The sequence below is a fragment of the Anas acuta genome, chromosome 23, assembly GCF_963932015.1.
Source record: "Anas acuta chromosome 23, bAnaAcu1.1, whole genome shotgun sequence".
Classification (NCBI taxonomy): domain Eukaryota; kingdom Metazoa; phylum Chordata; class Aves; order Anseriformes; family Anatidae; genus Anas; species Anas acuta.
The window spans coordinates 951,448-979,103 of record NC_089001.1 but is presented as its reverse complement, the minus strand read 5'-3'; the positions used below and the strand labels follow the sequence as shown (position 1 = coordinate 979,103).

Here is a 27,656-nt window from a genome sequence, read left to right as displayed (position 1 = left end):
CAGCCCCAGCCCCAGCTCCGTGCTGAGCCAGCCCCAGTTTCCCCTGCTGCTGCCGAGCCTCCTGCTCCCAAAGGGTTAATTAAAGCCCCCACTGGCACACTGAAAGCTTCCCACTGGCCAGAGAGATTTACTCCACGCACTCACTACCAGGTTTCCCAAAGCCTCGAGACTTCTCCAATTCCCCGTGTTTTTAATTGGGGTTTATTTGCTTTCTTTATACAGCTTTAATTGGCTTTGCTTGCACGGCCATCACAAAGCAGGGGAGAGCAACGGGGACACGAGCCTGGGTGGATGCAGATGCAGGGGGACGTTTCGCAGCCATTTCCAACCAGGATAAAGCCAAAGCACCAGGAACCGTCCTGGTGGCCCCAGCGCCCCGTACGTGGCCCCGCTGGGAAGTGCCTGCTAATTGCACCTGCTAACGTCGCACAGAAGGCCAGGCTGCCAGCCGAAGGCCTGCTCACAGGGGGGCATTAAGGCAGGGCTCAGCCCTGCCACCACCCTGCTGTGATCCCAAAAAACCCTCAGCATGCGGAAGGGCAGCGGAGGCTGAGCGCCCATGAGACACCCCCCCCACGGTCCCCAGGGATCGAGGGACCCCCACAAAGCCCCGGCACAATTTGGGCAGCAGCTCCCTGCTGCACGTCCCCATTTATTGCACCCTCCCCGTCTGCTGTCCCTCCTCCGCTCCGCGGTGGTTTATAGGTAACCTGGTAATGTTGGTAAATAATTCACCCCGGGGAGGGGGGTTAATACCAATTTACTCGGCAGTACAAGGTATTAAAATAAAAAACCCTGTAGTCACTTCTGTCATGTTCCCTCTGCTAGCCCCACTTTTAATAGGTTACATAATGAAGCCATTCCTGGGCTATTAGCCCTCCTCAGCCTGGTCAATAATTTACTATAATGGCTTCTGGAAGCAGCTCTTTGCCATATTCCTCCTTTTTTCTTTGCTTAATAGGCCTTGGCATGCTCGGGCTGGATGCTGCAGTGGGAGCAGGCAGGTCTGAGAGGGGCAGGGGGGGCTCCGTGCTCCAAGCAGAGGTGGCCCGGGTCCTCCCCTCGTGCACACCCCGTGTGTGGCTGCAGTGTGCCAGAGCTGATTCACGGGGGGTGACCTCTCCTGCAGCAAGGATGCAGCAGCACCACTGCCCCAGGTGCTTGCTGGGGACACCCAAACCCTGCACCGTGGCCCTGCTCCTTGCTCCACAGCTGACAGAGGCAGAATTTGCCCTTAGGTGTGCAGGATGCCGTTTGGCACACACGTCTCAGGCTGCCTCTGTCCCACACACAGCCCCTTCTGCTCCCATCCGCACAGCACCGATCACTCCCTTTGCAGCACCAAGCACAGCCCTGGCTCAGCAATCCCCCGGGAGATAAACCAGCACCTCATCAACCCCCCCCCCCAACCCCCCCAGCTCCTACCTGCTTTAACACGGATGTTTGGGCTCCTGATTTTGCCAGCCGAGTTCTCCGCGGTGCAGAAGTAGTCGTTGTCGTGGATGAAGCTGTTGAAGGCTGATGGCGAGAAGGGGTAGAGCTGCAAAGTCCCATTGGCATGGACGTGCCGGATGTGGGGCACATCGTAGATGTCGTCGCCTGTGGCCAGGTACCACCGAAGGACGGCGCTGGGTGACCCCGCGGCCGGGCAGGGGATCACCACCCCCACTGTGCTGGAGAAGGTGACCTGCTGGAGGGAGTCGTTCACAAAGTAGAGGCTGGTTCCAACATCTTCAGCGAGAGCTGCGGGGGAAGCAGAGGCCGCAGGTTATTACCGATAACTCCCCCCACCGGGGCAGCTGCCCCGAGCCCAGCCCCGACGCGCGGCAGAGCAGGAGGAGGCAGCGCAGGGACATTGGTGCACGAGCTGGAAGCATAAAGGCCACCTTCACAGGCCAGCGCTCTTGCTGGCAGCACGGATCATGGACCACGAGTGCCTAAGCAGGGCGGCTAGGGGCTGTGCACACATGGGGGGGTTCCAGGATCCCCCCCTCGGTGGGGAGAAGGCACAGCGTGGGGAACCTCCACGCATGGGTGCCCCCAGATGTGCGGCCCCAGCTGGGGCTGTGCACGCACCGCTGGCCCTGAGCACACTTCCACATCGTGCCTCGGCACCCACAGGGCTGGGGACACCCAGGGGCACCAGCATCCTGCAGGCAGCTCTGCAGGGAAGCCACCAGGATGTTGGTGAGCCCCAGCTGAACCTCTCCCAAGCAGGGCAGGAAGATTTGCTGCCAGCCCACCGCTCCAAGAGAGGAGCAGGAAAACTGCCTTCGGCCTTGCTGTCCTCTCCTGGGGTCAGAGCAGGGAGCACAACCCCAGCCCGAGCTTTCAGCCCCGCCATCCCAGGGGAGCTCACGGCCCCCCAGAAGCTTCCCAGGGCACTTGGCTGGCTGCAGGGAAGCGGGGAGGAGACCTCTGCGCCCAGCTCCTCCTGCCTCCCCTTCCCACTCCAGGACCACGAGCACAGCCAGCGAAGCCTCCTATAAATACGGATGAGGCAGCCCCCAGTCACTTTGCTCGTTTTTTTTCTTTTTTTAGCCACACTTTTCCGCGTGGGCGGCAGGACACGGATATAGAAAGCGGCCCTCGGCGGGTGTATTAATAGCTCTGGCTGAGAGCACCGCTCGTGGTGCCGCAGAGCCAACACGCAAATAACACCACGCTGCTGGCTCCCAACGAGCCACCGGGGACCCTCCCTGACCTCGATTCCTCAACTTGGGGAGGAGGGAACAGGAGCAGGGGGGAGAAGGGAAGCGTCTCCTTGCATGAACATCCTCCAGGCAGCACCTCTGGGGCAGCGCAGCTGCCGGACAAGGAAAGGCTCTGGAGGTGCCGTTGGCCACAGCACCAAGCTGCCCACATCCATGGAATTTTCTCATGGAGTTTTCTTTTCCTCAGGTGGGATCTGAGAGCACGCCCCTCTCCTGTTGTGTCCCCTGCGTGCTCAGGACCATTCTCCACCAGGTTATGGGCACCACAGCCCCTCGGCCCTTCCTGCGCAGAGCCCCCGTCCTGCCACCAGCAGGATGTCCACGCGCCTTTCAACACCATTAAACCATTGTGAGAGCCTCCTCATCTTGCTCTCCCTGTACTCAGCACCAACCAGCACCCATCCTGCACCCCACACCTCCAGCTGGGTCCTGGGGTCCCTCCTGGAGCAGCGATGGGAGAGCAGCCACCCCCCGACGGGGAAATCTCCTCTTTCCAGCCCCCCCGGGGGGGTTTGGTGGTAGGAGGGGGAAAAAAGAGTGGAAAAATACCTCCTAAACAGAAATTCAGCTTAGCCATGAAGCTTTTTCAGGTCAAAGGGGGAAAGGGATTTTTAATAGAAAATGGAAGTTATGGGATTGGCAATAGTTATGTGACAGACGCAGAGAGTTAAATCCAGATAATCTCCTTTACCATTTAGCATTGAGCACCATCCTAATTCCATGTTTCATAAAACTGTCTCCAAATCACCGAGAGATTAAATATTTAGAAATAGCCCCGCAATATTTTTAAACCAGAAATCACTGCTCACATCTGGTCAGATGTGCTGACCCTAACCTAAATATCGAGGGCATTAATTCACACGAGCCCGAGCAGAGGCGGCGACAGAGGAAGGGCTCCACATGCGCTGGTTTCTGCTGGGGGAGCTGCAGGCACCCGGCACCCAACACCCAGCCCAGGCTGCTGGGGAGGCAGAGCTGCACAAAGCCCACCACGCGGCCGGACACTGCCTGCCTTGCTCTGAACGGCAGGTATTTGAAGTTATCAAAGCGCAATCTTCTTAAATTGTACTAAATTGCAACCTAGAGGTATTGAAATATTAATATCTCTTTCTGAGCTGGGAGAAGCAAGTCATTTTGCTATCATCCCTCAGGAATATTTACCAGTCTCGATGGCTGGACTTGCCAAACTCCAGAACCTGCAGACACACGGCGGCTCGCCGCTCTGCAGAGCCGTGCGCTGCTCCGAAGGCACTCATTTACTCTAACGAGTGGCTAAGGCAGAACGGCCATAAATTGACCCCAGGGTTTGTCAGCAAGTCACGTACCTCAGAAGAGGCAGCTGAGATGTAGGTGCGAGCCCTGCATGAAAGGCAGCACAGAAATGCCACCCCAGATAAAAGCCCAGCCACACAACCCTTCCTCACCCCCAAATCTCACAGCAGAGCTGCTCCTTTTGTCACTAAGTGGATTTAGGACTCCTCAGACAACAACGGGCTGCACATGAGTGCAATTAGAGATGTTTCTCCTGGAGCAGGAGGCTTCTCCTCCTGCCCTCGATGCACACCTGTGTTAGCATTCAGGACCCCTCAGCTGTCCCCAGACCCAAGAGGCTGTGAAGAACTGCAGGCTAATCACCACCCCGCCACTCGTTTATTATCCTCATTAAGGGTGGTTGACACCTGCCAAGCTCAAGGGGAAGGTGAACTGAAGCCTGGCACACACAGCAGGGTGGGAATTGGAGGTAGGTGGCAAGTCGTAGCCTTTCCTCCCAGCTGGAGGAAATTGGGCAGCAATTCCGTCCCACGCTGCCTGCACACCTGTAGTGCTGGGGCAGCCTTTGGCCTTCCCTGGAACGAGCTGCCACCAAGCCCTCACCTTCAGGAGGCTTTGACAACCTTTCTGCTAACGAAGGGAGTGACCTTGGATCTGATGGAGCAAGAAGTGACACCTTGGGGCACCACGGAAGGGCCAGGGAGAGGAGCAGCGGGGCGAGGGGACGCGCACACGGCCGGTGCCCTTCAAGCTCTCCAACACCCCGCAGAGCCCAGGCACACCCCCAGCAGCAGCACAGCTCTCCCACACGGGTGTCACCCCATGCCAGCACCTTTCCAACCCTGAGGGATGAAGCCAGGACCCCAGCCATGCAGCCTCCCCAGGGACCCCTGCTGGGGGTGGGAGCGGTGCCCCCAAAATGCCCAGCACAGCCTGGAGGGCTCAGCAGAAGCCCAGCACCCCACGGGCAGTGACCCAAGCACCTTCCCCAGCCCTGGCACTCCAGCCCCCGAGCAAATCCCACCCGGGGACAGCCTTGGAGCTCGCAGCCACCTCCTGTGTGGGGGGAGACGGAGCGAGGAGAGCCTCCGGTCCTCCGCAGGGAAGGGCTGGGAGTGCTGCCGCCTGCTCCTTAATGCATCTGCATGGAAATGAAGGCCTGAACCACCTCCAGCTATTACAGCAGCACCCAGGCAGAGGCTGTAACCCTTGCGTGGAAGAGCAGCACTCCCCACTGATTTGCTTGGCCCCAGGAACGTGGTGCTGGGGTCACCTCCTGCTTCAGCTGCCCGCAAGCACCGGTGCCACCACCCCATCCCCGCGGGGCCGGACGCGTCCCCAGCTCTGCACCAGCTCCCTTCAGCTTCCCTCAGCTCCTCCAGGAGGTGGGGAACAACCAGGGACCGCAGGCAGCAGCCTCATCCGTGCTGAATACAGAGTCCAGGTCCCAAGGGGACAGCAGGGACGTGGCCCAGGTGGGTGACAGCTCGGTGCCAGCAGGAGGCCGGGCAGGCACACCGGGCAGGACGTGCTCCTCCAGAGCCACCAGCCCCGGGCTCCAGCAAACCACAGCTTGCACACTCGCCCTAAAAAGCACAGACAAGGATTTTTGCCCCGTGGGCGACAGGACAGGGAGAGATGTGGGGAACGGGTCAGTAAAACCAAGCGGTGAAAGGGAGCTCACACGCCTCATACCTTCCCCTTTAAGTTGTGCTTGCTCCCTTCTCTCCCACGGAAACGAAACCCAACAGCCTTTCCAAGAGGCAGCTGCTGCTAGCAAAAGTCAGGAAATGGATTTCCAAAATATTTGGTACAGCTCTGCTAGCAGGTGATGATGGCAATATGCAGATCGTATGCCTTCAGGTTTATTCCTAAAGAATCCCCGAGCAGGGGAAGGGTAACTCAGAGAATTATACCACAGAAATACGTAGCTGGCTATAATTTAGATTTCAAAGACAAGAAACATTCTGGACCCGAACCAGCCACTGCAAACGCTTCCCATTACAGCACGCTTTGTAGCTGCTGCGACATCCAAACACCTTCCTCCCTCATGCCCTCCTAGGAAGTCGCACTCATTAGCAGTCTGCTTATTTGGGTGTGAGATGACTTCATATCATCCACGGCACAGCTCAAAACTCACATGCTGCCATGTCAGAAGGATTCCTGCCACAGAGACACGCTTCCACTTTTATTCTTGCTCTCGCTTCGTCAGCTGCTCCAAACGAGGACAGCGCGCTCCTCGTCCCTCCACCTCGGACCATATGGGCAGGACCGCGGGCGCTGCAGCACAACGCGCCCCGCGCCGTGGCTGCCCAGCCCTAAGCCTGCAGCTCCCAGCCAGCCTCCGTCTCCGGCAAGGGCTGCTCGGTAGCACATCCCTGGCACTCGCAACCCGAGCGAGGCAGTCTCTATTCCTCCGGAGAGCAAACGCACCAAGAAATATAGGGTTGCCTATTTCGGTTTTCTCATCCAAAAGCGGGAGCAGCCCTAAACCTACGCCGGGTGCAGGTAAGGGCTCCGGGCAAGTTGCCATCGTGGCTCCTTGTGCTGGGAAATGTTGGCTATCCGCGGGCTAAACGCACGCCGGGCATGGCGAGGAGCTCAGTGCTGCAGCCTTCTCCTCCGTGCATTTAATGAGGTTTCCATGTTTCATTTCAGAGAAACGAGCGCTGTGCCACGCTGGGGGGCCGAGATGGGGAGAGATTAAAAAATGCAAGCTGCATAGTTCACTGCACCCAATACAGGAACATAATGTAAATATCATGCCAATATAAATCAGCAGGCAGAGAGACCCAGCAAGAACATGCAGGGAGATGCTTTCCCAGCTCAAAGCCTCTCAGTTTTGACCACTGTGCTCTTCATCACACTGCTCGCCACTCGCATCCCCTCCTCCTCGGTGCGGCTGCTCACACTCACACCACCAGACCTTCTTTCTGCTCAACTCCCTGCTCGTTTGCTTGCCAAGCACCTATTTTTTTTTTTTCTTTTATGAGCAAGGGAGAAATAAGCAGATAGAGCTCATTCAGAGATTTCTAAACTTCAGTGGTCCCCTGGATCAAATGTTTATTTGCTTTTAGTTTCTACTCGAGCTCTTGTTCTACAGCAGGAACATATTAAAAGGTTGTGCTTCGATGCCCAGAAATATTAAGTATCTGAAAGGTTTATCGTGCATTAAGCAATTCATTTTTTTTATCCTATTATTATAATGAAACTTCCATTGTATTGCTGTCCTCTCTTTGGAACCATTTCACTTTAACACTTTCCATCACCAAGACGGCTCGATACTGAAGATACGTTTTATTTCTCAAAAAAAAAAAAAAAAAAAAGAGAAAATGAGGCCACAAGGACTTGTGCTAATGGAGGCTTTTAATTTGCTCTTCTCAGAAGAGATAGCTCTGTGGGAAGAGAGCCTTTTTCCAAAGAAGCTGGGGCTCAAAACATGCAAAAGCAATAAACCTGGTGCAGCTCGTTATTATTTTGACTACTGGGGGTGGAGGTAGGGGAACTGTGGTGTCCTCGATGGCTATTTGTTTCCGGTTTTGATGCTGGTTGTTTTTTTTTTTTTCCTTTTAGCACAGTAAAAATGCAAATGTAAGCAAAGCAGACGCTGGCACGTTCAGCTCAGCAGATCCTAAACAAAAGCGATTTTGGTTAAAGCTCCCAAATGCAGTTTTAGTCCAGCTCTAATAAAGCAGCTATTCCATAATTAATAATTGATGGAATAATTGATCATCACCATGCCACTGGACAGGATGCCCTATTAAACCTTGGTAAATATTTTTCATTGGATTAGCATTAAGATAGATGTGTAATTCAATAGACAGCAAGAGAAGTCTCATCTAAGGAGCCAGCTCGGTTCCCTTTTATTTCTCTTTCCTCATTGCCTAAAATTCCCCCTTTGCTGTTCTCAAATGTCAAAAAAGATAATTAGGGCAAATGTCATCTCACATCCTCTGAGCACACAATTTTCCAAAAGGTGGGCACTTTCATCGCTACGTCTGCGGATCGGGTGATGCACAAAGAGGTAATTTATTATAAGGACATAATTAAAAATTCCCTCGGAATTGGAAACGGGCAATTCCTTTATGTAACATCGATTGATTGTTGTAACAAACGCCCTGTGATTTAACTATGCGTGTTACGTGCAGCTCCTTGGCTTTCTTTTTTAATTGCATCCATAGCAGAGACTTGGTTTAGAGTATTACCTCCATAGATTCGGGTAGCGTTCGCTCAATCTCCAACTTTAATTTAATCCCTAATCTTTAAGTGTGCATCTCCTCGACACACTTGTTTCATGATTTTATTTTTTTTTTCCCACCCGATCTGATTTATACCAAACCACCGGGCTGCACTTCACACAGCCCTCCTGGAGGAAAGGATGGGGTTTTTAAAGCATCGCTGGGTTTAGCCTGTCTTATGGGATTAGGATATCGCTCTAAGTAGTCCCGGAAAAGCGGGGACACCAGAACAAAGCTCTCCAAAGTACCGCCGCCAGCCCCGGCAGGTCCCGTCGGGGCAGCGGGCAGCCCGCCCCCCGGGGGGCTCCGGCACCGCTGGGGGCTCGGGCTCGGCTCCCAGAGCCCCTGGGACCCCCGGGGGGCGGGCGGCACCCCGAGCCCCCCGCCGGGACCCCCGGAGCGCTCCGCGGGGGGCGCCGCGCCCGTGGCCCCGGAGCCCCGTGGGGGCGCACGGAGGGGGTGCTGGGCACCGGGGGGGGTGCAGGGCACCGGGGGGAGCCCGCCGCGTCCCCGCTGCCGGGCGCCACGTACCTTTCGGCAAAGAGTAGAGCAGGAAAAAAGTTACCAGCCACATGCCATAAAGAGCACCTATGGCCCCGGGGTGCGGCGCAATTGCGGACGGTGCGGTGCCCCCGGCGTGCCGCGCTCCCTGCCGCCGCGCTGCCAGCCAGGTTGAGATGCCCAGAGCCGAGCTCGCAGCCGCTCCTCCTCCTCCTCCTCCTCTCCTCCTCCTCCTCCTCCTCCTCCTCCCCCCCCCCTCTCCCGACGAGTGGCGTCGGGCGGGTGGGCCGGGCTGCGCGCACTGCCCGCCCCCGCGCCCCGCGCCCCGCCGCTCGCCCCCGGGCCCTCGTGCACGGGGGGTGCCCGCTCGCAGCCTTCCTCAGCCCCCCCCGGCTGCCGGGGGCGCGCACGGGGGTCGAGAGGAGGCGGCTGGGGCCGGGCACACTCCGGGAAGCCGAACCTGGAGCGCGCCAGGTACGCTCGCCATCCTCTGCAAACACGGACCTCACCCGTGCCAAGGAGGCTGCTCCCTCGGGGAGCTGTGCCCCAGCCCCAGAGCTGCTCCTGCAGGCTGTGTGTGCAGTGCCGTGCTCAGGACAGCCGAGCTGTGCAGCACCACTCCACCCGGGGCCTCCTGGAAACTTCTTCGCAGCCCCAGGACAGAAATGAGGTGACACCAGCCCTTCCTTGCTGCTCCTGCAGGGCCCAGCAGACCTCCTGGCACAAGCATCGCTCCACCCAGCGGGTAGCAAACACCAGTCGATGCTTTACTTTAGGGTATGTTTATCTAAGGCTTAATTCGAGCCTAGGAGCTCACTCCTCAAGTCTTGGTCACACCAAAACCAATTTGTCTGAACCATTAGAGCTCAGAATGCTTTTTCTTGAACTGATTATAGTGGTTTTGCTTTGCTTTCCAAAGCAACCTTTTCAACCATAATTTGTTGGAAAATAGAAAGAAAGACTGAAGCATTCTGATTTCAAATAGAAGAATTAGAGAAAAAACACTTTCTAAAAAAGTTTAAATTTAGTTGAAAACGTGACATCATCTCTCAGCAAAAACAGCTAGGAAAAAAAGTGACTCCTTGGCCATTTCCAGTGGAAAATGCACCAGTTCACTGGAGTCCTTCCTTCCTGGGAGTCATTTGGAAGGGCCTCACCATGCCACCAAGGTGCCCCTTGCACTGCCATTTTGCACAGGAGGGACACAGGAGCCAGGAGGGCAGAGACTCCCACACACCTACCCCACAGCCCCCTTCCCCTCCCCAAAGCCAGACTCTCCCCATCCTTGTTTTATTGATGAGCAGGATAAAGCCCACCCAGACCTCAGTGCCAAGAAGTCAACAGCAGAGGTGGCAGAGAACACCGTGCAGGGCTGGCCTGATGCCACAGCTCTTCCTCCTCCTCCTCCTCCTCCCCCCCGAGGCAGTGCTTCACCTTCCTGGGTGCTGTGAGCTCCGTCACCACCCCCTACACAGCCGTTCTGGGCTGCCTCAGCATCTCTGTCACCGTGCGTGGGTGTCCCCGCGCGCAGCCCTCCCACCCGTGCACGTGCACCCCCCCTGCCAGCTCATCCCCAGCTGGGGCCGTGCCACCAGCGTCCCCAGACGTGACGAAGCACTGGGTGCTGCCCACCCTGCGCCCACGCACCCCTCCAGGAAGCGAGGTGTCAACAGCCAGCTCCATCCGTGCGCAGATGTTAGCTGACACCTCGCAAGGAAATTGGTATTCAGGCCCGTTCCCAAGGCCACGAGCAAGTCCCAGGCTCTGGGGAGTGCCAGCCACATGCCAAGCATCTGCCCCTTCCCTCCCCAGCAGCTGCTGCGGGATGGCAGCACAGCCGAGCCTGCTAATGGGAATCTTCCAGCTACAAAAACTGCCAGAGCCTCCTGCTGCCCGCACACCGTGGCCAGGTGCTGAGCACCAAACGAAGCAGGGGTGCAGGGCTGGCAGGATGCCCGCTGGTGCAGCACCCATGGGACCGCACAGATCTCCCTCTGAGGCACACATGCAGGGGGAATGAATGCACTCAGTGCTTTGTTATCAGCTCCCCTGGCTGTTCAGCACCCCCCAGGGGGTTTCCATCACTCCTAGCCCCCACCAAGAGCACTGACCTCACCCTGCCCACAGCCCCTTCCTTCCGGGGAGGGCAGCACCTGCCTGCAGGACCAGAGGGAGCTCAGGAGGAGACGAGGAGAGCCCAGCGGGGCAGACGACCAGCCCTGGGTCACACTCGGGGAGCCACGGCGAGCCCTCGAGCTGCCCGTGCCGTTCATTCCTGCCCTTGTGCTCCTCCATCGATTCCACAGCCGAGGCCATTTGTCAGCCTCCCGCGCCAGACGCGCTCTGCACCAGCCCCGCGGGTCTGGCAGCAGGGCAGGCAGCCAGGCCCTCCTGGAGCTGGCTCCTGCGAGCCCACACCTGGGACTCCAGCTCCATGCACAGCAGCCACCGTTTAGGGACGTTGGACTTCCCACAGCTCCCACGTTTCAGTGCTCACAGGAAGCTTTTGTGCATCTCCTTTGCATGAGTGCTCAGCCCGGAGAGCCGCTATCCCGCTAGCAAGCTGGCTGGGAGTGTCATGGGCTTTGTGCAGCTGGGATCAGGAAGGGATAAAATTCACTGCAGGAATTGTTTGGGCTGCTCCGACCTGCACCAACACACCGGGACACGTGTGTCAGGCTCCCCTCAGCTGCTAACATAGAGCGAGCAGCCTGCCACAGCCAGCAGGACGTGCAGCTGCACAGCTAAAGGTGATGCTCACACCATAAAAATACTTCCCTGGCCCAAACTCCACAAAACCCACGGGAAATTACAGCAGCACACGTCCAGGTCCCTGGTGGATTTCGTCCCTTCAGGAGAAGGGACTGTCCCCGCTCAGACCGGAGCACAGCAGGGGCTCTCCCACACACTCCTGCCTCTGCCCCAGCACACGGAGCGATGCCGCCACAGCAGCTCTAGCCCAAGCAGCTTTTTCTGCCTCTAACTTTTTCACTCTGGGTCTGGATCACATTTACACTCATCTCCCAAATCCCCTGTGCCCCAGAGCCCCGGGGATTGCAAGGTGCCCTGAGCTCAGCACCCTCTTAGCTCACCGGCTGCGTTCCTTGGGACGTTTCTTCCCCCGGGAACAAAAAGCTGCTGGCGCACAGAGGAGCGGTGGGGAAAGCGGCCCCAAGGAGGGTGCTCCCAGCCCCCCCAGATCGCCCACATCCAGCTGCAGCCCCCATCTTCAGCCCCGTCCCAGGGCCCCTCCAGGGGCAGGGGCGCAGCAGCAGGCACCGGGCACCGCCGCGCCGCGACTCCCGGCCCCCGGAGCTCGGCCCCCCGCCCGGCCCCGGCCCGGCCCGGCTCCTGCCCGCAGCTCCCTTGGCTTCTGCCTCCCCCTAGCGTCGCAGAGCGGAGAGGCTCGTCCCGGCCGAGCCGAGCACGGAGCTGGAGGGCCCGGACCCGTGGGGATGCTCCCGGGCTCTCCAGCCCCGCTCCCCGTGCGCCCACCCCGGGGTGCCCGGAGCGCACAGGGCGCCCCCGGTGCCTCCTCGTAACCGCTGCTCCGGGGCGTGTGCACCAGGGAAACGGGGGCCGAAATGTTATTTACTTCACTTGGGAGGATAATTTAAGACCGCGGAGCGCCGCTGCTTTGGCAGCTCCGTTGCTATTGATGGATGCGCTGCCTTTTCCGAGAGCCGAACAAAGGGAGAAGGAGGCATGTGGCTGGCTCCCCGCCAGCCCGGCCCCAGCTCCCCACGTCGTCAAGTGCTCCTCTTTGGCTCCATTAGTCACCATTTGCTGCTCTCCTGTTTTAACTAACGAGGAGACATTTTGCTGCACGTTTCCTCCCAGGCCAAATGCGTCCCTGGCATGGCGGAGATGGCAGAGCCGTGCTGGCAGGCTCCTGGCAGGGCGAGATGAGCAGCCAGCATCTCCGGCTGCTGCTCCTCGTCCTGTCCTTGTGCCTCTCCTCCTCGAATTTACGGTGGATGGAGCACAAAAGGAGCTGGTCGGAGCCCCTTTCCCTCGTACCTGTCCGTCCAGAGGCTGGGGAACAGTCGGTGCCCAGGGGCAGCCCTTCTCACCTGGGCGCCTTCCCTGAGGAAAAGGGCACTCCGGCTGCCCACGGTATTATTACCCGATCCCCTTTGTGTCACAGAAAAGATTTCCTCTGAGAAGATTAATGGCTCAAGGGAGTGTGAGAGAAATCCTCCAAGATTGCCTGGTTCAGGGCAGAAGCTGAATGCCTCCTTGCCAAGGCCAGCAGCTCCCAGCTGAGCCCCAGGGCTGGGGCCCGTCCTGTGGGCACCCCGTGATGGGGGCTGTGGCTCCCCTGCCCCAGCCCGGGGGAGAGAAGGAGCCTTTTGCTGGGGCAGCAATGGGAGAAAAGCAGCTGAGCAGGGACGTGGTGGCCTTCCCCTGTGACCTCGCCACTCCTCTCGCTCCTGGCACCAATGCCCAAAGCGAAGGACCTCAGAGGTGCTTGCCAGGGAATGGACACCCCGACCTGGGGGCTGTGCACATCCATGTGCCCACCCCATGGGCAGGGGCTGCTAGCAGGACACCTGCCCCAGGATGGGGATGTCACCTTCCCTTCTGCTGGTCCTGGTTCTCAGCAGCTCCCCGGGGACCCCTCTCCGTGTCCGCTGGCACAGCCCCCAGCCGGGTGTGCAAAGGGCTGTGCAAGCGTGCGTGCACGCGCGGCGCTGAGCCGTGCCGAATAATGCTATTAATGCCATCTGGTGCCGAGACGGAGATCCCCCCGCGCAGGAAGCCAGACACGGCTTTTCTATCCCATTAATCTCCCCCCCCAGCTGCAGGGGCTGGGCGTATGGGGCTTTCTGGGGGGCTGGTGCCAGGGAACAGGCACCCTGAAGGGCACGTGTGTCCCTGAGCCCCCCCACGGCCACAGATGGGGGAAAACGGGGAGCCCTGAAGGACACGAGGACCCCGGCTGAGGATGGGGTCCATCTCCCATGCCATCTGCCCTCCTGGCTTCTGCGTCCTTGGCTCCTTCTTTTGGGGGGGCGCAGCCACAGGGTGCCCCCAGAGCAGGGGGCGGGCAGGGCCAGCCCTTGGCTTGTGCCCCATCCGTGCCATAAAACGGGGGCTGCTCCCCTCCTGAGCGAGGCTGCCACGGGTCTTTATTAGTGGGTCAGTGTCAAATCAAAATTACATTTCGAAATAATCTCCTTACCGTGTTAAATAAGCACCTCAGATTATACAAATTGCACGGATTTTGTCTAATAACCTCCCCCCGGCTAATCCTATTTTGCTGCCAGCGTCTGACCTCGATGGGAGCCCAACCCAACCAGGTGAGCCCGGTTCCCCCCCCCCGGCAGCGTGGGGGCGCTTGGCATGCCGAAAGCCTCGGGGGCCCTGCTCCCACCAGGGGCTACATTTAAAAATAAAATACAATAAAATAAAACAAAGGGAAATAAAGTAAATTAAAAACAAAATAGTAAGATAAAGCACAATAAATAAAATAAATGATAAAATTAATAAATTAATAATAAAAATTAATAATAAAATAAATACGGTGAAATAAATAAAATAATATAAAATAATGGAATAGAATAATGAAATGAAATAACATGAAATTATTTCATTCTATAATAAATAAATTATTTATTAATTTATAATAATAAATAATTATAAATATTATATAATAATTTATCTTATCGATGAATAATTTTTTTTGTTTATTTATTTACTTATTTAACAAGTTGAAATGAAAATTATTTTATTAAATACATTTTTATTTTATTTTGTCATTTTATATTTGTATATGCTACAAATATATTAATAATGTATTTATTTATTCTGTTTTTATATATTATAAATGTATTATATATTTCTGTCTTAATATTTGATAAATAAGATAAATTTAAAATAGAACTGTAAAATAGAATAAAAATAGAATAAAAGAAAATAAATAAAAATAATAAAGTGAAATAAAATAAAACAAAATAAAATAATAAAATAAAATAAAATTAAAACAAAATAAAATAGGGGAAGTGCTGGGGGCCCCCCAGATGAAGCCCCAGCCTGGTGATGGGAGGCGCCCCCCCCCATCCCCTCGGGGGGCAGCAGACCCCCCAACCACCCAGCACCACCAGGTGCTGCCGGCTGCGCCCCGTGCCCAGCTCTCCCCAGCACCCAGATTCCCCCCTCAGCACCCAGCCGCAGGAGGTTTTGCTTTTGGGCTGCGAGGCTGAAGGTCTGGGGGCAGAAATGCCCCCCTCTGCCCATGCACACTGCGAGGAGCGAGCACCCCCAGAGCCCCTCGCAGCCTCGTGCCCACAGCCTGCATGGCACAGGGTGGGCACCCCATGAGAAGGGCAGCACTGGGGCACCCACCGCCCGCCCCCACACAACGGGGGCATCTCTTCAAAGCCCCCCCGGGGGCCCAACACGAACCAAGGAAGCCCAGAGGCTGCTGCTCCGTGCCACGGGGGCGCACCGCGGTGAGGGTGCCCGCGGGGAGGACGCCTTGGTGCAGGGCCAGGAGAGCGGGCGACTGAAACGCCGGGGGCACAAAGTTTGACCTCTCTCGGCTGGAAGTTTATTGGCCACCAAACACTCGCTGGGGCGGAGGGAGGGCGAAGCACGAGGGCAGTTTGCATCCGGGGGGAGCAGGGGAGCGGTGGAGGGAGGCACTGGAGCGGGGCGAGGGGTGGCCTTTGGCAAGGGCAGCTCCGAGCTCTGCCTCGGACCAAGCTCTCCTTCCACGGCATCGTGGCAGCGCTGAAAGCAGAGGGGTGAGGAGGTCACAGCGTGTCCGGGCTCCTCGCTTCCCAAGCCAGATGCCCATTTCCTCAAAGCCCCGTGGGGCTCCCAGCATCGCCCCGGCGCTCAGAGCCGCGGGGAGCCCGGCCGCCAGCCCGCAGCATCCCCTGCCACCTACCCGCAGCTACAGGTCCTCCTCGTTTCCCTGCCTGCGGAGCAAAAACCAAGGCAAGAGGCATTACAGGGGCAGCACGGCCGGGATGCAGGGAGGGCGAGCCAAGCCCCCCGCCCGTGCGGCCAGCAGGAGAGATGAGGCTGCCCCCAAAACCAGACCCACCTCCTCTTCTTCTTCCCTCCGCAGTGGAACCGCTGGCCTGGGGGCAAGAGGAGCAGCTGAGGCCTCTCGTGGCTGCAGCCCCTGCCCCAGCTCCCCCTCCCCAAATCCCCACCACGCGGTGCTGCTCCTGGGGCCATCCCCGTGGGGACCCCCGGCTCTGCCCCTCTGCCTCCTGCGGCACCCACGCGCCTGGCACCATCCCCCGGGGAGCTGCGGGCTCTGGGAGAGCTGCTGCCTCACCCTGGGAATGTCAGAGTTTTCTCGGCTATTTTTAATTCCTGACCTTCCCCCCCGAAAGCCGCGACGCTGGCAGAGAAACTCTAAATATTGACGTGGTCTCCTTCCCAACTCGCTTGCTGTTGGGAACCTGCCCCGATGGAAACTTGCCAGGCGTTTCGGGCTGCGGAGGGACCCCGGCCCTGGCGTGGAGGGGGGTGAGGGAGGGTCCCCGGCAGGGGAGCAGCACCAGGAGGGCACCCAGCCTTCCCGAGGCACTTACTGAGGATGATGAGGAGCCCGATGACAAACGCCACCACGGCGAAGATCAGCCCCCCGTTGCGGATGGTCTCATAGTCTGGGGGGGAGGAGAGCACCAGGGTCAGCCCGGGGAGGGGGGAGAGGGGCTGCAGCCCCCGGCTGCCCGGCTCGCACTTACCATAGCTGAACCTGTCCAGGCCCTGCTCGGGCGCTTGCTCTGGAAGAGAGGAGAGAGCCCAGTGGGAGCCAGAGCCTGGGCACCGGGACGGGGAGGTGAGGTGGGAAGGACGGGGAGCAAGGGCTGCGAGGAAGAGCTCTGATTTCCTCCAGGTCCAGCCGAGCCAGCCAAGGATTCCCAAATTCCTGGTGCCACCCCAAGAGGACTCGAAGCTCACCGTGTGTTCGCAGGACGCATTTGCTGGGCGCACGAGTCCTGAGCTCCGGGTGAGCTGTGCTCAGGGACCCGGCTTGGCGGTGAGCGGCACCTCTCCGGAGCACAGAGCAGCCCCTGGGGCTGCCACCTTCTCTGGCAGCCTTCTTCCTTGCCAGCCTCATCCTCCTGAAGGCTGCGTGTCACCACGCAGGGCGCCTTACCTGATGGCACATCTCTGCGAGGAGCGCTTTGGCCAGAGAAATCCCCCCGGGAAGCCGATCCTGCGGGACTCCGGGGCTCCGACCCCACATCTCCCCCAATTTTCAGCCACAGCCCCCCCAGCCCTGAAACCAGCAGGGCCCAGCCCCTCTCCTCGCACAGCGAGGTGCCCGATCCCAGCGGGTGGCCGGGCTGGGTGCTGCCCCCCCCGCGGCCCCCAGCACCCTTACCGTCACCCATCGCGTCGGCGTGCCCTCTCGCTCTGGGAGCGGGCACCCAGGGGGAAGCGCGTTAATTGGGAGACAAAGCTCATTAAACATTAACGGCCTCGGTGTAATGGTTATCGCAGTCACGCGGGGAGGCACGGGGCTCCCGCCCACCCTGGGGAGGGAGGCCCAGGAGGGGAGGGGGGCAGGCAGGGGGTGCGCCCACGGTGCCGGCCCAGGACTGGGGTGTCCCTGTGCCAGCCGGGAGGGGAGCAGCGTTGCCCTGCCCCATTTTCCAAGCGCCAGGCCAGCAGGATGCCCTCCTGCTGCGAGGTGAGAGCCAGCACGGGGCAGAGGGAAGGGCTGGGTGGGACTGAGCTTTGCTGGGGAGGAGTGGGCAGCGTGCCCGGCGGGCCAGGTTCCCGCAGCAGCCGGGTCAGCGCTCCCCAGCCAGCACCGAGCCATCCTGGGCAGCCCGGCTGCACCACGGCCATGCCCGTGCCAGGATGCTGAGCCCCTCTCCAGCTGGGCCAGCCCCAGCCCCCGGCAGGCAGCTGGATCCAGTTTGCCCTCCTCCCAAAATCAGCGCGCAGGAGTCACGCGCCCGGGCTGCTTGGCGAGGAGTGCCCCAGCCCCAGCCCATCCGCACACCTTGGGGAGAAGCCAGGCCCCAGGAGGGGGCACGTGGGGCCGTGCGAGCATCCCCAGTGCCACGAAGCCGAGGCACTGCTGAGCTCAGAGCCCCCCCCGGGGGAAGTGCCCAGCAGGCAGGACAAGGGCGCTCTGTGCCCGCGCCCCTCGGGGCTGGCTCGCTGCTCACGCGCTGCCTTCGCCCGGCCTCTGGCCATTGTTCCAAGTGCTGCAGGCTGCAGAAAAGAGCACGGCACCGAGGGGGCCGGCACAGCCCCGAGCACAAAGCCCCGTCTGTGCTGCCCAGGGGGGGTTGGTGCCACTGCCCCCACCCTGGAGCCAGGCTGGCGGCACCGGGGGACGGCGTGGGAAGGGACCCAGCTCTCCGTGCCCGGCTCCTTCCCCATGGGGTCAGGCAGAGCTGCTCCCTGCCCTTCTCCCCATGCTGCCCGTGTGGCTGCTGGCCCAAACCCACAGGAAACCCAAGCGCCACCCCCCTGCACCCCATTTCCCAGCCCCTCGCACCCCAGGGCTGCCCCGTTCCCCCCCTGCAGACCACGCAGCCAGGCACGGGTAGAAACCAAGTTTTATTCCTCGCCCCCCCGACTGACGGCAGCCAACACGCCCGTCCCTTCCCGCAGCAGCAGGCGCTCCCCCCGGCTCAGGGGGCAGGAGGGGAGCTGGGGTTATCTCACAGCAGCCGGGGTACGGCCGTTTGCACACACCACGGGGGTTGCTTTGTTTTGTGTTCACACCGACGGCACGCCACGGACACCACGGGCACTCCAACACCGACACCGGGACACGCACACAGCGACACTGGGGGCTGGGGGCACGGGGGGGCTGCGGCTGGGGGGCAGCACGGAGACGGGGGGGGAGCTGAGGCTGTTGGTGGGGTGGAAGGGACAAGGTACACAGGACACGGTCCCTCTGCCTTGGGGATGGAGCCTGCTCCCCGGTGCCACCAGGGGATGTGACACTGAGGGACAGAGCCCACCCGCAGCCCTGCAGAATCCTGCCCCAGCTGCGTGGTCCTGGCCAGGGACAGGGGGTGCTGAGCAGATGGGGCAGGGCTGCACCAGGCTCCCCCCACACCTCACGCCCAGCACCGAGGTGTCCCAGCAGAGCCGAGCCCCTGGGTGCCTGCGGGATTATTGCTGAGCCTCAACACGGGGCAGCAGCACGGTGCGGGGCAGGCTGCTCCCTGCTGCTCCCAACGCAGCCCACAGACGGCTGGAAAAGCCCCCAAAACTCTGCTGGGCTGCTCCACCAGGGGGATGGTGCCCAGCGCTGGCACCACCACGCACCAGCGCTCGGCAGCCCCCCTGGGCTGGGCAGGGGGACGGGGGGCTCGGTCCCCGCGCTGCTCCGGGCTCCAGGCACAGCCCCGGGGCTCTCCGTGCCCTGCAGCTCCCGTGCCCGGGCTCAGGAGGGAGCAGGGGAATTTCTGCAGCACCACAGAGGTGCTCCACAAACCCCAGGAGCCTGCTCGGCCCCTCGGTGGTCCCTGGGCAGGTGGCCAGGGGCAGGGCGGGGGGGAGCAGCCCAGCTCCCAGAGGCAAACCGGGGGGAACACGGGCTGGGGGACAGCTCCTGCCCCAACCCAGCCCCATCACACTCACAGCACGAGAAAGGTGAGGAGAAATCACTACCACAACACCGGCAACGACGAGCCCTAGAGGCAACGAGCACCTTACAGGACGGTCACACAGCACTGGAGGCACGGGACGGGGGGAGCTCGGCCAGGCTGGGGGGCACGGAGCTGCTGGGCAGGTGCGGGGGGGGAACACGGGCACAGCAGCGCCGCGGCTCCCCGGGGGGACCCGGTGCTGTGGGGTCAGGCTCCTGGCAGGCAGGTGGTGGCTGCAGTCCGAGTGCCTGTCCTGGGGGCGCTGGGTCTGCGTGGGGAGGACAGCAGGGAGTGAGGGCACAGCAGCACCGCAGCCACCAGCAACAGCCTGCTGCCACCACCGGCTCCCTGTTCACCCCTCTCCAAAAGCAGCCCCCAGCCCAGCAGCTCGGAGGAACTCAGAGCGCGGGGTCCTGGGGCAGGCAGGAGGAGAAATGCCCTCGGGGGGCTGCTCCCAGCAATCTGCGAGCCCTACAAATAAAACCGCTGGGCAGAGGGGGAGCACAATGGAAGGAAACGTGCTGCTAGGGAAAATCCGGGCAGGTGCTTCCTTTTCCTGCCCCAGCTCCAGCCCCGTGCTGGGGATGCAGAGCTGCACCGAGCAGACGGGGGGGGGGGGGGGGCCCTGCAGCCGTCCCCATGCACAGCCAGGCTGTGACAGCCCCGGTGCCCCCCCCCGGGCCGGGACTCACCGCATGGCTCCGCTTCAGTTCTCTGCTTTCTGTGCTCCCGTTGCTGCAAAGGGAAGAGCAGAGGGGCTGCGGAGCCCGGCCGAGGACAAACCCCCCCTGCCCAGGGCCGGGTGCTCGGCCAGCAGCAGCGCAGCACAGGGGGTGGGAGCCTTACCGTTGGAGGCAATCAAGTTCTCAGCCTGAGCCTCTTCATCCCCCGGGGCTCTGCAAGGACAGGAGCACAGTGAGGGCGGCTGGCACCAGCAGCCTGTCCCCTGGGGCATGAGGAAGGTGCCCAGGAGCACAAGGTGCTGCTTTCCCACCCGGGGAGCCTGTGCACCCATCCCACCTTGAGCCTCACCGAGGGGGGACACTGCCCTCACTCACCTGGGCTTGTGGCTGAAACTGCACCTGCACCTCCTGCCTGCGAGACGAGAGACCCCATCAGTACAGCCAGGTGGGACTGGGCCATGGTTTTTCCCCACGGCTGCCCCAGCCCTCCCCCGAGCCCCGCTCCCCGGCTCACTGAGGATAAGCAGGATGCCCACGGTGAACAGCACCACGGCAAACACCAGCCCGCCGATCCTCAGGCTCTGGTAATCTGCGGGAGGAGACAGAGAGACCCGTTTCTGCCAGGTTCGGGGTGGGGGGACAGCATCTTCTGCTCCCCGTGGCACACACATGCACATCCCTGCCGGCATGGTGATGCTCACCGTAGTTAAAGGGGTCTTCCTCCTTCTCCTGGGTCCCCACTGGAAATAAAAACACACAAAGGGTGTAAGGTGAGCACACTGGGGGGGAGCAACCCTCCCGGCTCAGCCCCTGCACCCATCCCAGCCCCCCTGCTCATGGCAGGGCTCTGTGCTGCCCCAAACCACCCCCCCCCGCCCCAGCATTTGCCCCAGCAGGTTTCTGCTGCGTTTTCTGGCACCCGGAGGCACCGGTACCCACCGTCTGCCACAGCCACCGGCACCAGCAGGGAGCAGAGGACGATCAGCGCCGCGTCCATGGCTGCTGCGAGAGAGGGGAGAGTGGGATAAGCACCTGCAGGAGATGGGGCACCAGGGCGCATGGCGAGGGCTGAGGGCCACTCATGCCCAACTGCAAGGGAGAAGCCCTGGGCTGAGCCCCCCCCTGCCACCAGGGGAGAAGGGCAAACACCCGGCAGCCCCTAATCCTGGTGCCACGGCTCTGCCCCGGCCACCCCAGGGCACTGAGGCTCATGGGGGTGCGAAGGATGTGCCGGGAAGGGCTGCAGCAGGCAGGCAGCCCGTCATTTTCCATGGATCTGTGCTGTATTTTGAGCAACCACCGTGCTGCCGGGGCAGAGCAGGACCCCGAGGTGCTCGTGGCACAGCTGTCAGCACCAGCTCGAGGCTGTGCCGCACACGATGGGGCGAGCACAGGGGCTGCGATCTCCCCATCAAGGTCACTGCCGTGTCCTTCACTCAGAGCGTGTTTTAATTTACCCCAATTAGCATAGCAATTACCTTCCTACAACGAGGCCGGTGACCCCTGACAGCTCGCTCATGGCTGCACTCGCCCCCCAGCTCCCCGCGCCCAGCTGGGGCAGCACAGAGGGCCCGAAAATAACCCGGGTCCTGCCTGATGGCACAGCCTGTCCCCGTCCCTTCACCAGCACCAACTCACTGTGCCTTGTGCGGGGCCAGGAGGTGCTGAGCGTGGCCCCCAGACCTCTGGGGGACACTGGGGATCCACGATGTCAGGGGGGCACCCACGGGTGCCAAGCGGAGAGGGGCCACCAGGCCATGTGCGGGGGGCACGGAGCTGGGGCCAGCACTGGGGTGGGCCCAGTGCCAGCTCCGTGCGCAAGGAGCTGGGCACGGTGGCCATACATGGTGTGGGGCACGGGCAGACACGTGGAGGGCTCACTGCAGGACGGGGTTATCGGGGTGCTGCACGGCTCCGATAGCACCGCACGCTGCTGAGCTGCTGAGCTGGATGAGCTGCGATAAGGAAGGGGCCCTCCGCAGCAGGAATTCAGTGAGCTGGCGGGTGCGGATCCCTTCAGCCCCTCCATGGAGCTCATGCTCCATGGGCACCGGGGTCCCCCGGACCCTCTGTGGTCCCCATCTCCCTGTTTGAGCACCCCCAGCAGCCCTGCAGGACCCCCAGCAGCCCTGCCCACCTTGGGAGCAGCCCCTGGCCCCGCCGAGGCGGGGAGCACGTTTCCACAACCCCATTTTTATTCGCCGTACTGAGTCGCTTGCCATGATAATCCACGTCCTCCCCTCCCTTTTCTGTTGTCCTGTCATTTTGAGGCAAATGTGCTTTATCTGAACGCTGGAGGCTTTCATTTCCCCTGCCTGCAGCTGCCGCTGCCATTGTGCAGGGCTGCGCTGCTGCCGGAGCGTGCCGCTGGCTGCCTCTGCCCAGACAATCCCCCTCGCGCGCCGAGGCTCGTAATGCTGGATAATTACCAGGTTTTAGAAACGCCTACAAAGAGCCCAACAGCTGGCGATACAGTAACTCCTGCTTGCACATTTGCCTAGGGCCCTTATCTCACACATCCTTTAACCATTTTCTGCCCGGGCGGCCCGTGCCAAGCAGCCTGGCCCCGAGGTGCCGTGCCGAGCCGGGGGCCAGGCGCAGGCGCTGTTGTGAGCCCTCTGCTCACTTTTTGGCTTCTCGAGCTCCACGCAGCCGAGCTGCGCTCCTCGCCAAGCCAAGCGTGCGGCTCACATATGCTCTTTGTTTTGCTGCCTCGCTTGGTGCAGCTCGCACACTTGTGCGCGCTCACACCGAGCTCCGCGCGAGCTCACCGGCGGGCCTGGCGGTGTCCTCGCCAGGAAAACAAACACGGCGCTCCGGAGTGCAGATGAGCCCGCTTCCCCTCCAAGGCAGCATATGCTTTGTGAAACGTCACAGCTTTTTGGGGTTGTTTCAAGCTGGCCCACCCACTTTTTTTTTTTTTTTTGGTGAAGCTGAAGCGAAGCGAGAAAAGCAAACACTGTGCAGGGTTTGCCTTCAGCCCGAAGCACTCAGGGCACGGAGCTGCTGCTGGTGGCCGAACCCCACTGTGCCCTGGCAGAGAGGCAGCAGGGGCTGCACAAGGGGTGGCTGCACGGCCCCGCTCCCCAGCACGTGGCACTGGATCCCCCCCCCCGGTCCTGACCCCAAGTTTGCAGCTGCCAAACAAAGCAGCGAGGCGCCCGAGCAAACCACCGCGACCGGGGAGCGCGGCGCTCGGCACGTGACTTGAATCAAAACATGTTTTTTTCCCCTTAAAACGGCGATCGGCTGCAACGCGGGGAGGCAGAGCGGCACAGGAAGCAGGGCAGCAGTGCCCAGGGCTCTCCTGCCCTCCCGCCTTGGCCCAGTCAGCAGTTTTAATGGGGAAAACAAAATATTGCCCCCCCTCCGATCCCCCATCCCCGCCCCTATGGGGCCAGCAGTGCTCCGGGGGCTCGCTGGGGCTCTGCAGGCTGAGGCATCCGCAGCTTTTGGCAGCAGCGAGGCTCTGCTTGGGGCTGGGGAGAGCCTGGTGGTGTTCGAGGATGCAGATGGGGCAGGAGGAGGACCCAGGACTGGGGAGAGGCTCCCAGGGCTGGGAGCAGCTCACAGGCACCGGGGCTGGCCAGAGGCTTCCCCACCCTGCTGCCTCCTCACCAAGCCTGCCAGCAGCCTGCCTCGCTCCATGCGGGGCACAGCCACTGCCCGCAGCCTCCTGCTTCAGGAGAGCCCCCCCCTCGCCACCCTGCACATCGTCTGGGCACTGCCCATGTGTGGGTTGTGTGTGGGAGGGGGAGAAAAGGGGGGGAAATCCAGGCAGAGGGACCCGGTCCCCACCGATGAGCTCTCCGAAGCACTGCAGATTGTGCCAGAGCAAGGCAGGTGAATTTATAAAGGTTTTGCATCTTGAAGCCCCCTCTCCATTGTTTAGCACAGACCAGCCCTGTCAAGTCTCAGCGATCACAGCCTCACGCTGGGCAGCCTCCTTCCGTCAGGAGCCCTGAGGGCACCTCCTGGAGATCAGACCTAGTTAAAATCTCCCGTTTCTGTGCAGAGCCCCCAGGAGCGTGGCAGCAGCGCGCGGCTGCCCGGAGCGCTGAGCAGTGTGCATGTGTGAATGGACACGGCCAGCTCCGCGTCGCGCTGCTCCTCTGCCATTTCACGTCAGCATCAATCTGGCTATTAACGTGCCTGTTGGTGTGCCTCGCTCCCAAATGAGGGAAGGAGGATTTTCTGCCCCCACCATTCCAACATGAACGGCACTTCCCGAATTTGCTGCTGATTCCAAGGCTGGCCAGGTAGAAGACACAACTGAGCGGACTAACATCAGGGTATCCCTTGTGCACCTGGGGCACCGCCCCATGGCAGAGGATGTTCAAAGAAAACCCTCTCCAGGAGCCCCAGGAACCCAAACCTCAGCCCTGCCCTGGCTGAAAAAACCTCATGCAGCAGACCCCCAGGGACCCGCGATGACCTGGTGGGTGCTCACAAAATCCCGGGGAATTACTGAACACGGCAAACCAAGGCTCTGCCCGCACCCCGTGCTCCATCACCCACACCTCGGTGCCCAACTTGCCTCCTGGGGGGTTTCTTCCAGCCCTGGGTGATTTGCCCCAAAGAATCAGGGACTGCTGGACAAACCCACGTGCCTGTTAGGGGCTCGCTCACAGCCCCCAGCACGCCGAGGCGCTCCCCCAGCAGCTCCACTCACCCTGCATTTGAGAGCAGCCTCCAGGCAGTGAGTGAGGCTGCTAATGGCTGCCAGCAGCACCAGGGCAAGCCCTCAGCCCCAGCTGAGCAACAGCCACCTCCTCCCACCTGCTGGCTCCTCGTTTGCTTAGATCAGCAGTGCCATAAACCTCGTTTGCAAATGTCCCTGCCCGGTGCCGTGGCACACCTGGCTGGATCCCCGGCTCCGCTCGCCAAGCCGGGGAGTCGAGGCAGAGGTGACCTGGTGGCTCCTGGTGGCTGAGAGAAGTCCAGGTTGCCACCAAGCACCGCAAGAACAACCCAGGAGAAGTATTCCAAGCTCCCATGCATCCACAATGCTCCCACCATCAGCAGAGCATCGCATAAGGGGTGTTTTCTCTGGGGTGACCTGCTCCGGGATGCTCTTCCCACCAGGAACCACCATCACCGAGCACCGTGAGGGGCAGCCGGGGCACGGCCACCCCACAGGACGTCCCCATGCACCCTGGTGCCCTCCCCATGCTCGGGTACACAACAGCTGCAGGGCCTGGAGGCTCCTTTACAGCCTGGAAACACGCAAACAGCCTGAAAGGCAAACACAGAGGGACGGCCACGCACACAGCTCCCCGCTTACCGTGCCAGGAGCTGTCCTCACCACCAAGTCTCGCCTCCCGACAGAAGCACGACTCCTCACAAGCCTTGGGAAAGGAGCTAGAACCAAAGCAGGGCAGTGAAGGACAGGTCTCACGAGAGGAAGACGTGGGCAGCGCCGCGTCCCGCGGGCACGGGGCGTTTGCTGGAGCAGGCTGCAACAGGTGGCCTGGCGCTGCCGCGGCCGCGCTCGGCACTGGCAGCTTTCCCTCGCACGCTCCCATCTCTCCACCCCGTGCTGCCTCTGAACGCAGCACCCTGCTGGCACTCCGCAGCCACCTCTATCTCCATTTGGAGCAAAAGCACCCCTGGGACTGGAAACCCCAGCGGGAACCAGCGGCACCTCCGAGCACCACAGGCTGGCAGAAACGGGTGCCGGGGATGGCTCCACGTCCTCATCCACGCTCGGCTTTCCCAGGGGGCCGCCCTGCCACGCTGCACGGCTCACTCACGGCCCCACAAACCACCTGTCACTTTCCCTCCCATGGCGATATCCCTGCCAGATCCGAGTTCCACCGCACGGCCTCCGACGTCTGTTCCTTCACCAGGCACTACTTCCACCACGCTCTGCCTCTCCCGCACGCCTTCCCAGGATAAAGCACTCGGCTGTTTACCACCACCACGGCGTTAATAAAATATTTTAAAACACAACCCAAACGCTGCCAGCGGGGGGGAGCCCCCTCCCCTGTCCCCACCATCCCCACGGAGCCCGGCGAGCACCGGCGGAGGCGACGCACGCCCAGGGCGCGCCCGCGGTGCTCTCCGGTGGGCACGGCCGTGCCCGAGCATCCTCCCCGCGGGGGGGTCGGGATCCAGGCGACAAGGGGATGAGGGGACCTCGGTGCCACCGTTACCATGGCAGCCGCCGGGCCGAGGATGCTGGGGGGCCCGAGGCGCACGGCGATGCCCCGGGCACCGACGGCTCCCCCGTGGCGCACGGCGACCCCCGGGCGCACGGCCCCGGCCCCCCTCGGTTGCCCCCCCGAGGCGGTGCCGGGCAGCCGAAAGGCGCTGGGGGGATGCTGGGGGGCGTGAGGATGTGCCCCCCATCCCTCGGACCCACCTGAGCTCGCCGGGGGTGGGGGGGAGAGGGGCTGGGGCCGGTGCCCCCCGCTGCTCCGGGCCGGGCGGCGACGGGCGGCGAGCGGCGGCTGCACAAAGGCGAGCGGGGAGGGGGGGCCGGGAGGGGCCGGGAGGGGAGGGGAGGGAAAGGGAAGGGAAAGGGAGGGGAGGGGGCGGTGCCTGCCGCAGGGTGGGGGGCGGCGGCGGCACCGGGAGGGGGGCTGCGGGCTCGGGGGTGGGGATGGGGGCTTGGGGATGGGGTGGGAGCAAGGGGATGGGGGCTCGGGGATGGGGGCTCGGGGATGGGGCTCGAGGTTGGGGATGGGGGCTCGGGAATGGGGGTTCAGGCTCGGCAATGGGGGCTCGGGGCTCAGGGCTGGGGGCTCAGGGATGGGCACAGCTTGCCCCCAGCACCCGCTCTGCCCCCAGGTGCCCAGCAGCAGGGGCTTCGCCTTGCCCACCACCCCCAAGAACCATCGGGCAGCTGAAGGGGATCACGCCGCCGGGTGGTCCGGCGTGCAGGGCTCGGGCAGCTCTTGGGGGCCACTTCCAGCCCGACAGCACCCGCTTTACCCCAAGGTGTGCTCGGGACCTGCTCCTTGTTCTGACTCTCCCCAGGCCCACCAGCTGCAGAAAGCAAGCAGGCAGCAGCCAGCTGAGCCTCCAGGCTTAACTGGAGCTGGGGTGAGGTGTGGGCACCACCGGGCTCCGCTCCCCACCAGGCCAGCCTGGCACACCCGTGTCTGCTCGGCCCCAGAGCCGCCCTGGAGAGCCATTTCTTCACGGAAAAACACTTGGGCAGTGCCATCAGCGCCGAGACGGTTCCTCCCCTAATAACTCAAATGCATCTGAGATAGAAATCAGCCTCACAGACAATAATGGCACATATTGTGCCGCGTGCTTCTTTCCCAGTTTCCAGTAAAATCTAAAAAGCAGATAAAGCAGCCCTGGCATTTCAAGGCAATTATGCAGAAGGGTCAGGAGACACAGACCAACAGAGAGGAGCTGGACAACGTCACGTCTTTGTAATGCACTGGGATAACATGATAAGGCTGTCAGTCACCCTGCAGTGAGGGAGGCAGGGATGGAGCAGTTATAATCAAGTTTGGGGCTTCTCTGACCTTCCCCCGCCCTCAGCTGTTATTATCCATTGCACGCAACAAAATATTTCGGTGCTGTGATCGTGCCTGGGGATGGCAGCAAGGGCGGTGGGTGCTTGTGAATTGGCCATGGCCAGGGGATGCTGGCTGGCTACAGCTCCTGCAGCGCTGGATATTTGATGCTTTCTCCTTTTTT

At 61.0% G+C, this 27,656-nt stretch overlaps 3 protein-coding genes across 10 annotated transcripts in view; all 3 read right to left on the bottom strand.

Moving 5' to 3' along the window:
• The window catches only part of DSCAML1 (DS cell adhesion molecule like 1), a 96,819-nt gene extending 84,539 nt beyond the window's left edge, over positions 1-12,280 (bottom strand). Inside the window, exons 1-2 of one of the 4 annotated variants that reach the window (XM_068659248.1) lie at positions 11,818-12,280; positions 1,426-1,743 (exon numbers count right to left, since the gene is read on the bottom strand). In XM_068659248.1, coding sequence (XP_068515349.1) covers positions 1,426-1,743; positions 11,818-11,935 — 436 coding nt within the window. In that variant the 5' untranslated portion in view covers positions 11,936-12,280. Of the gene's footprint in view, positions 1-1,425; positions 1,744-8,755; positions 8,967-11,817 lie in introns of those variants that run through there. The other 3 variants (XM_068659247.1, XM_068659244.1, XM_068659246.1) reach the window with 3 other exon arrangements.
• Positions 12,281-15,255: 2,975 nt separating this feature from the next.
• FXYD2 (FXYD domain containing ion transport regulator 2) lies at positions 15,256-17,176 on the bottom strand. Its single transcript, XM_068659298.1, is given in 7 exon segments — positions 15,256-15,460; positions 15,621-15,651; positions 15,780-15,816; positions 16,279-16,353; positions 16,435-16,473; positions 17,079-17,101; positions 17,103-17,176. Coding segments are annotated over 6 exon segments (258 nt in total). The 5' UTR covers positions 17,162-17,176; the 3' UTR covers positions 15,256-15,460; positions 15,621-15,626.
• A 1,082-nt stretch (positions 17,177-18,258) lies between these two features.
• Positions 18,259-26,486, bottom strand: FXYD6 (FXYD domain containing ion transport regulator 6). 5 transcript variants are annotated; one of them, XM_068659292.1, is made up of 8 exons: positions 26,362-26,486; positions 20,937-20,999; positions 20,699-20,737; positions 20,512-20,586; positions 20,373-20,409; positions 20,161-20,210; positions 20,007-20,049; positions 18,259-19,582 (listed from the first exon to the last, which is right to left on the bottom strand). In XM_068659292.1, the coding sequence occupies exons 2-7, from the start codon at positions 20,992-20,994 to the stop codon at positions 20,021-20,023; spliced, it is 288 nt and encodes a 95-aa protein (XP_068515393.1). In that variant the 5' UTR covers positions 20,995-20,999; positions 26,362-26,486; the 3' UTR covers positions 18,259-19,582; positions 20,007-20,020. The 5 variants fall into 5 exon arrangements, with proteins under 5 accessions (XP_068515393.1, XP_068515394.1, XP_068515397.1 ...); XM_068659293.1 differs by having other exon boundaries at positions 20,937-20,996; XM_068659296.1 differs by having other exon boundaries at positions 20,937-20,996; positions 26,358-26,446.
• Between the last annotated feature and the right edge of the window lie 1,170 nt (positions 26,487-27,656).

What these genes read in the sequence shown, in the direction of transcription:
- FXYD6 (XM_068659292.1), bottom strand. Translation starts at nt 20,994, where the DNA reads ATGGACGCGGCGCTGATCGTCCTCTGCTCCCTGCTGGTGCCGGTGGCT. An exon ending in GGAAGACCCCTTTAACTACG is followed by an intron (nt 20,587 to 20,698) that starts GTGAGCATCACC and finishes CTCCTCCCGCAG; the next exon opens with ATTACCAGAGCCTGAGGATC. An exon ending in GAACTTGATTGCCTCCAACG is followed by an intron (nt 20,050 to 20,160) that starts GTAAGGCTCCCA and finishes TTCCCTTTGCAG; the next exon opens with CAACGGGAGCACAGAAAGCA.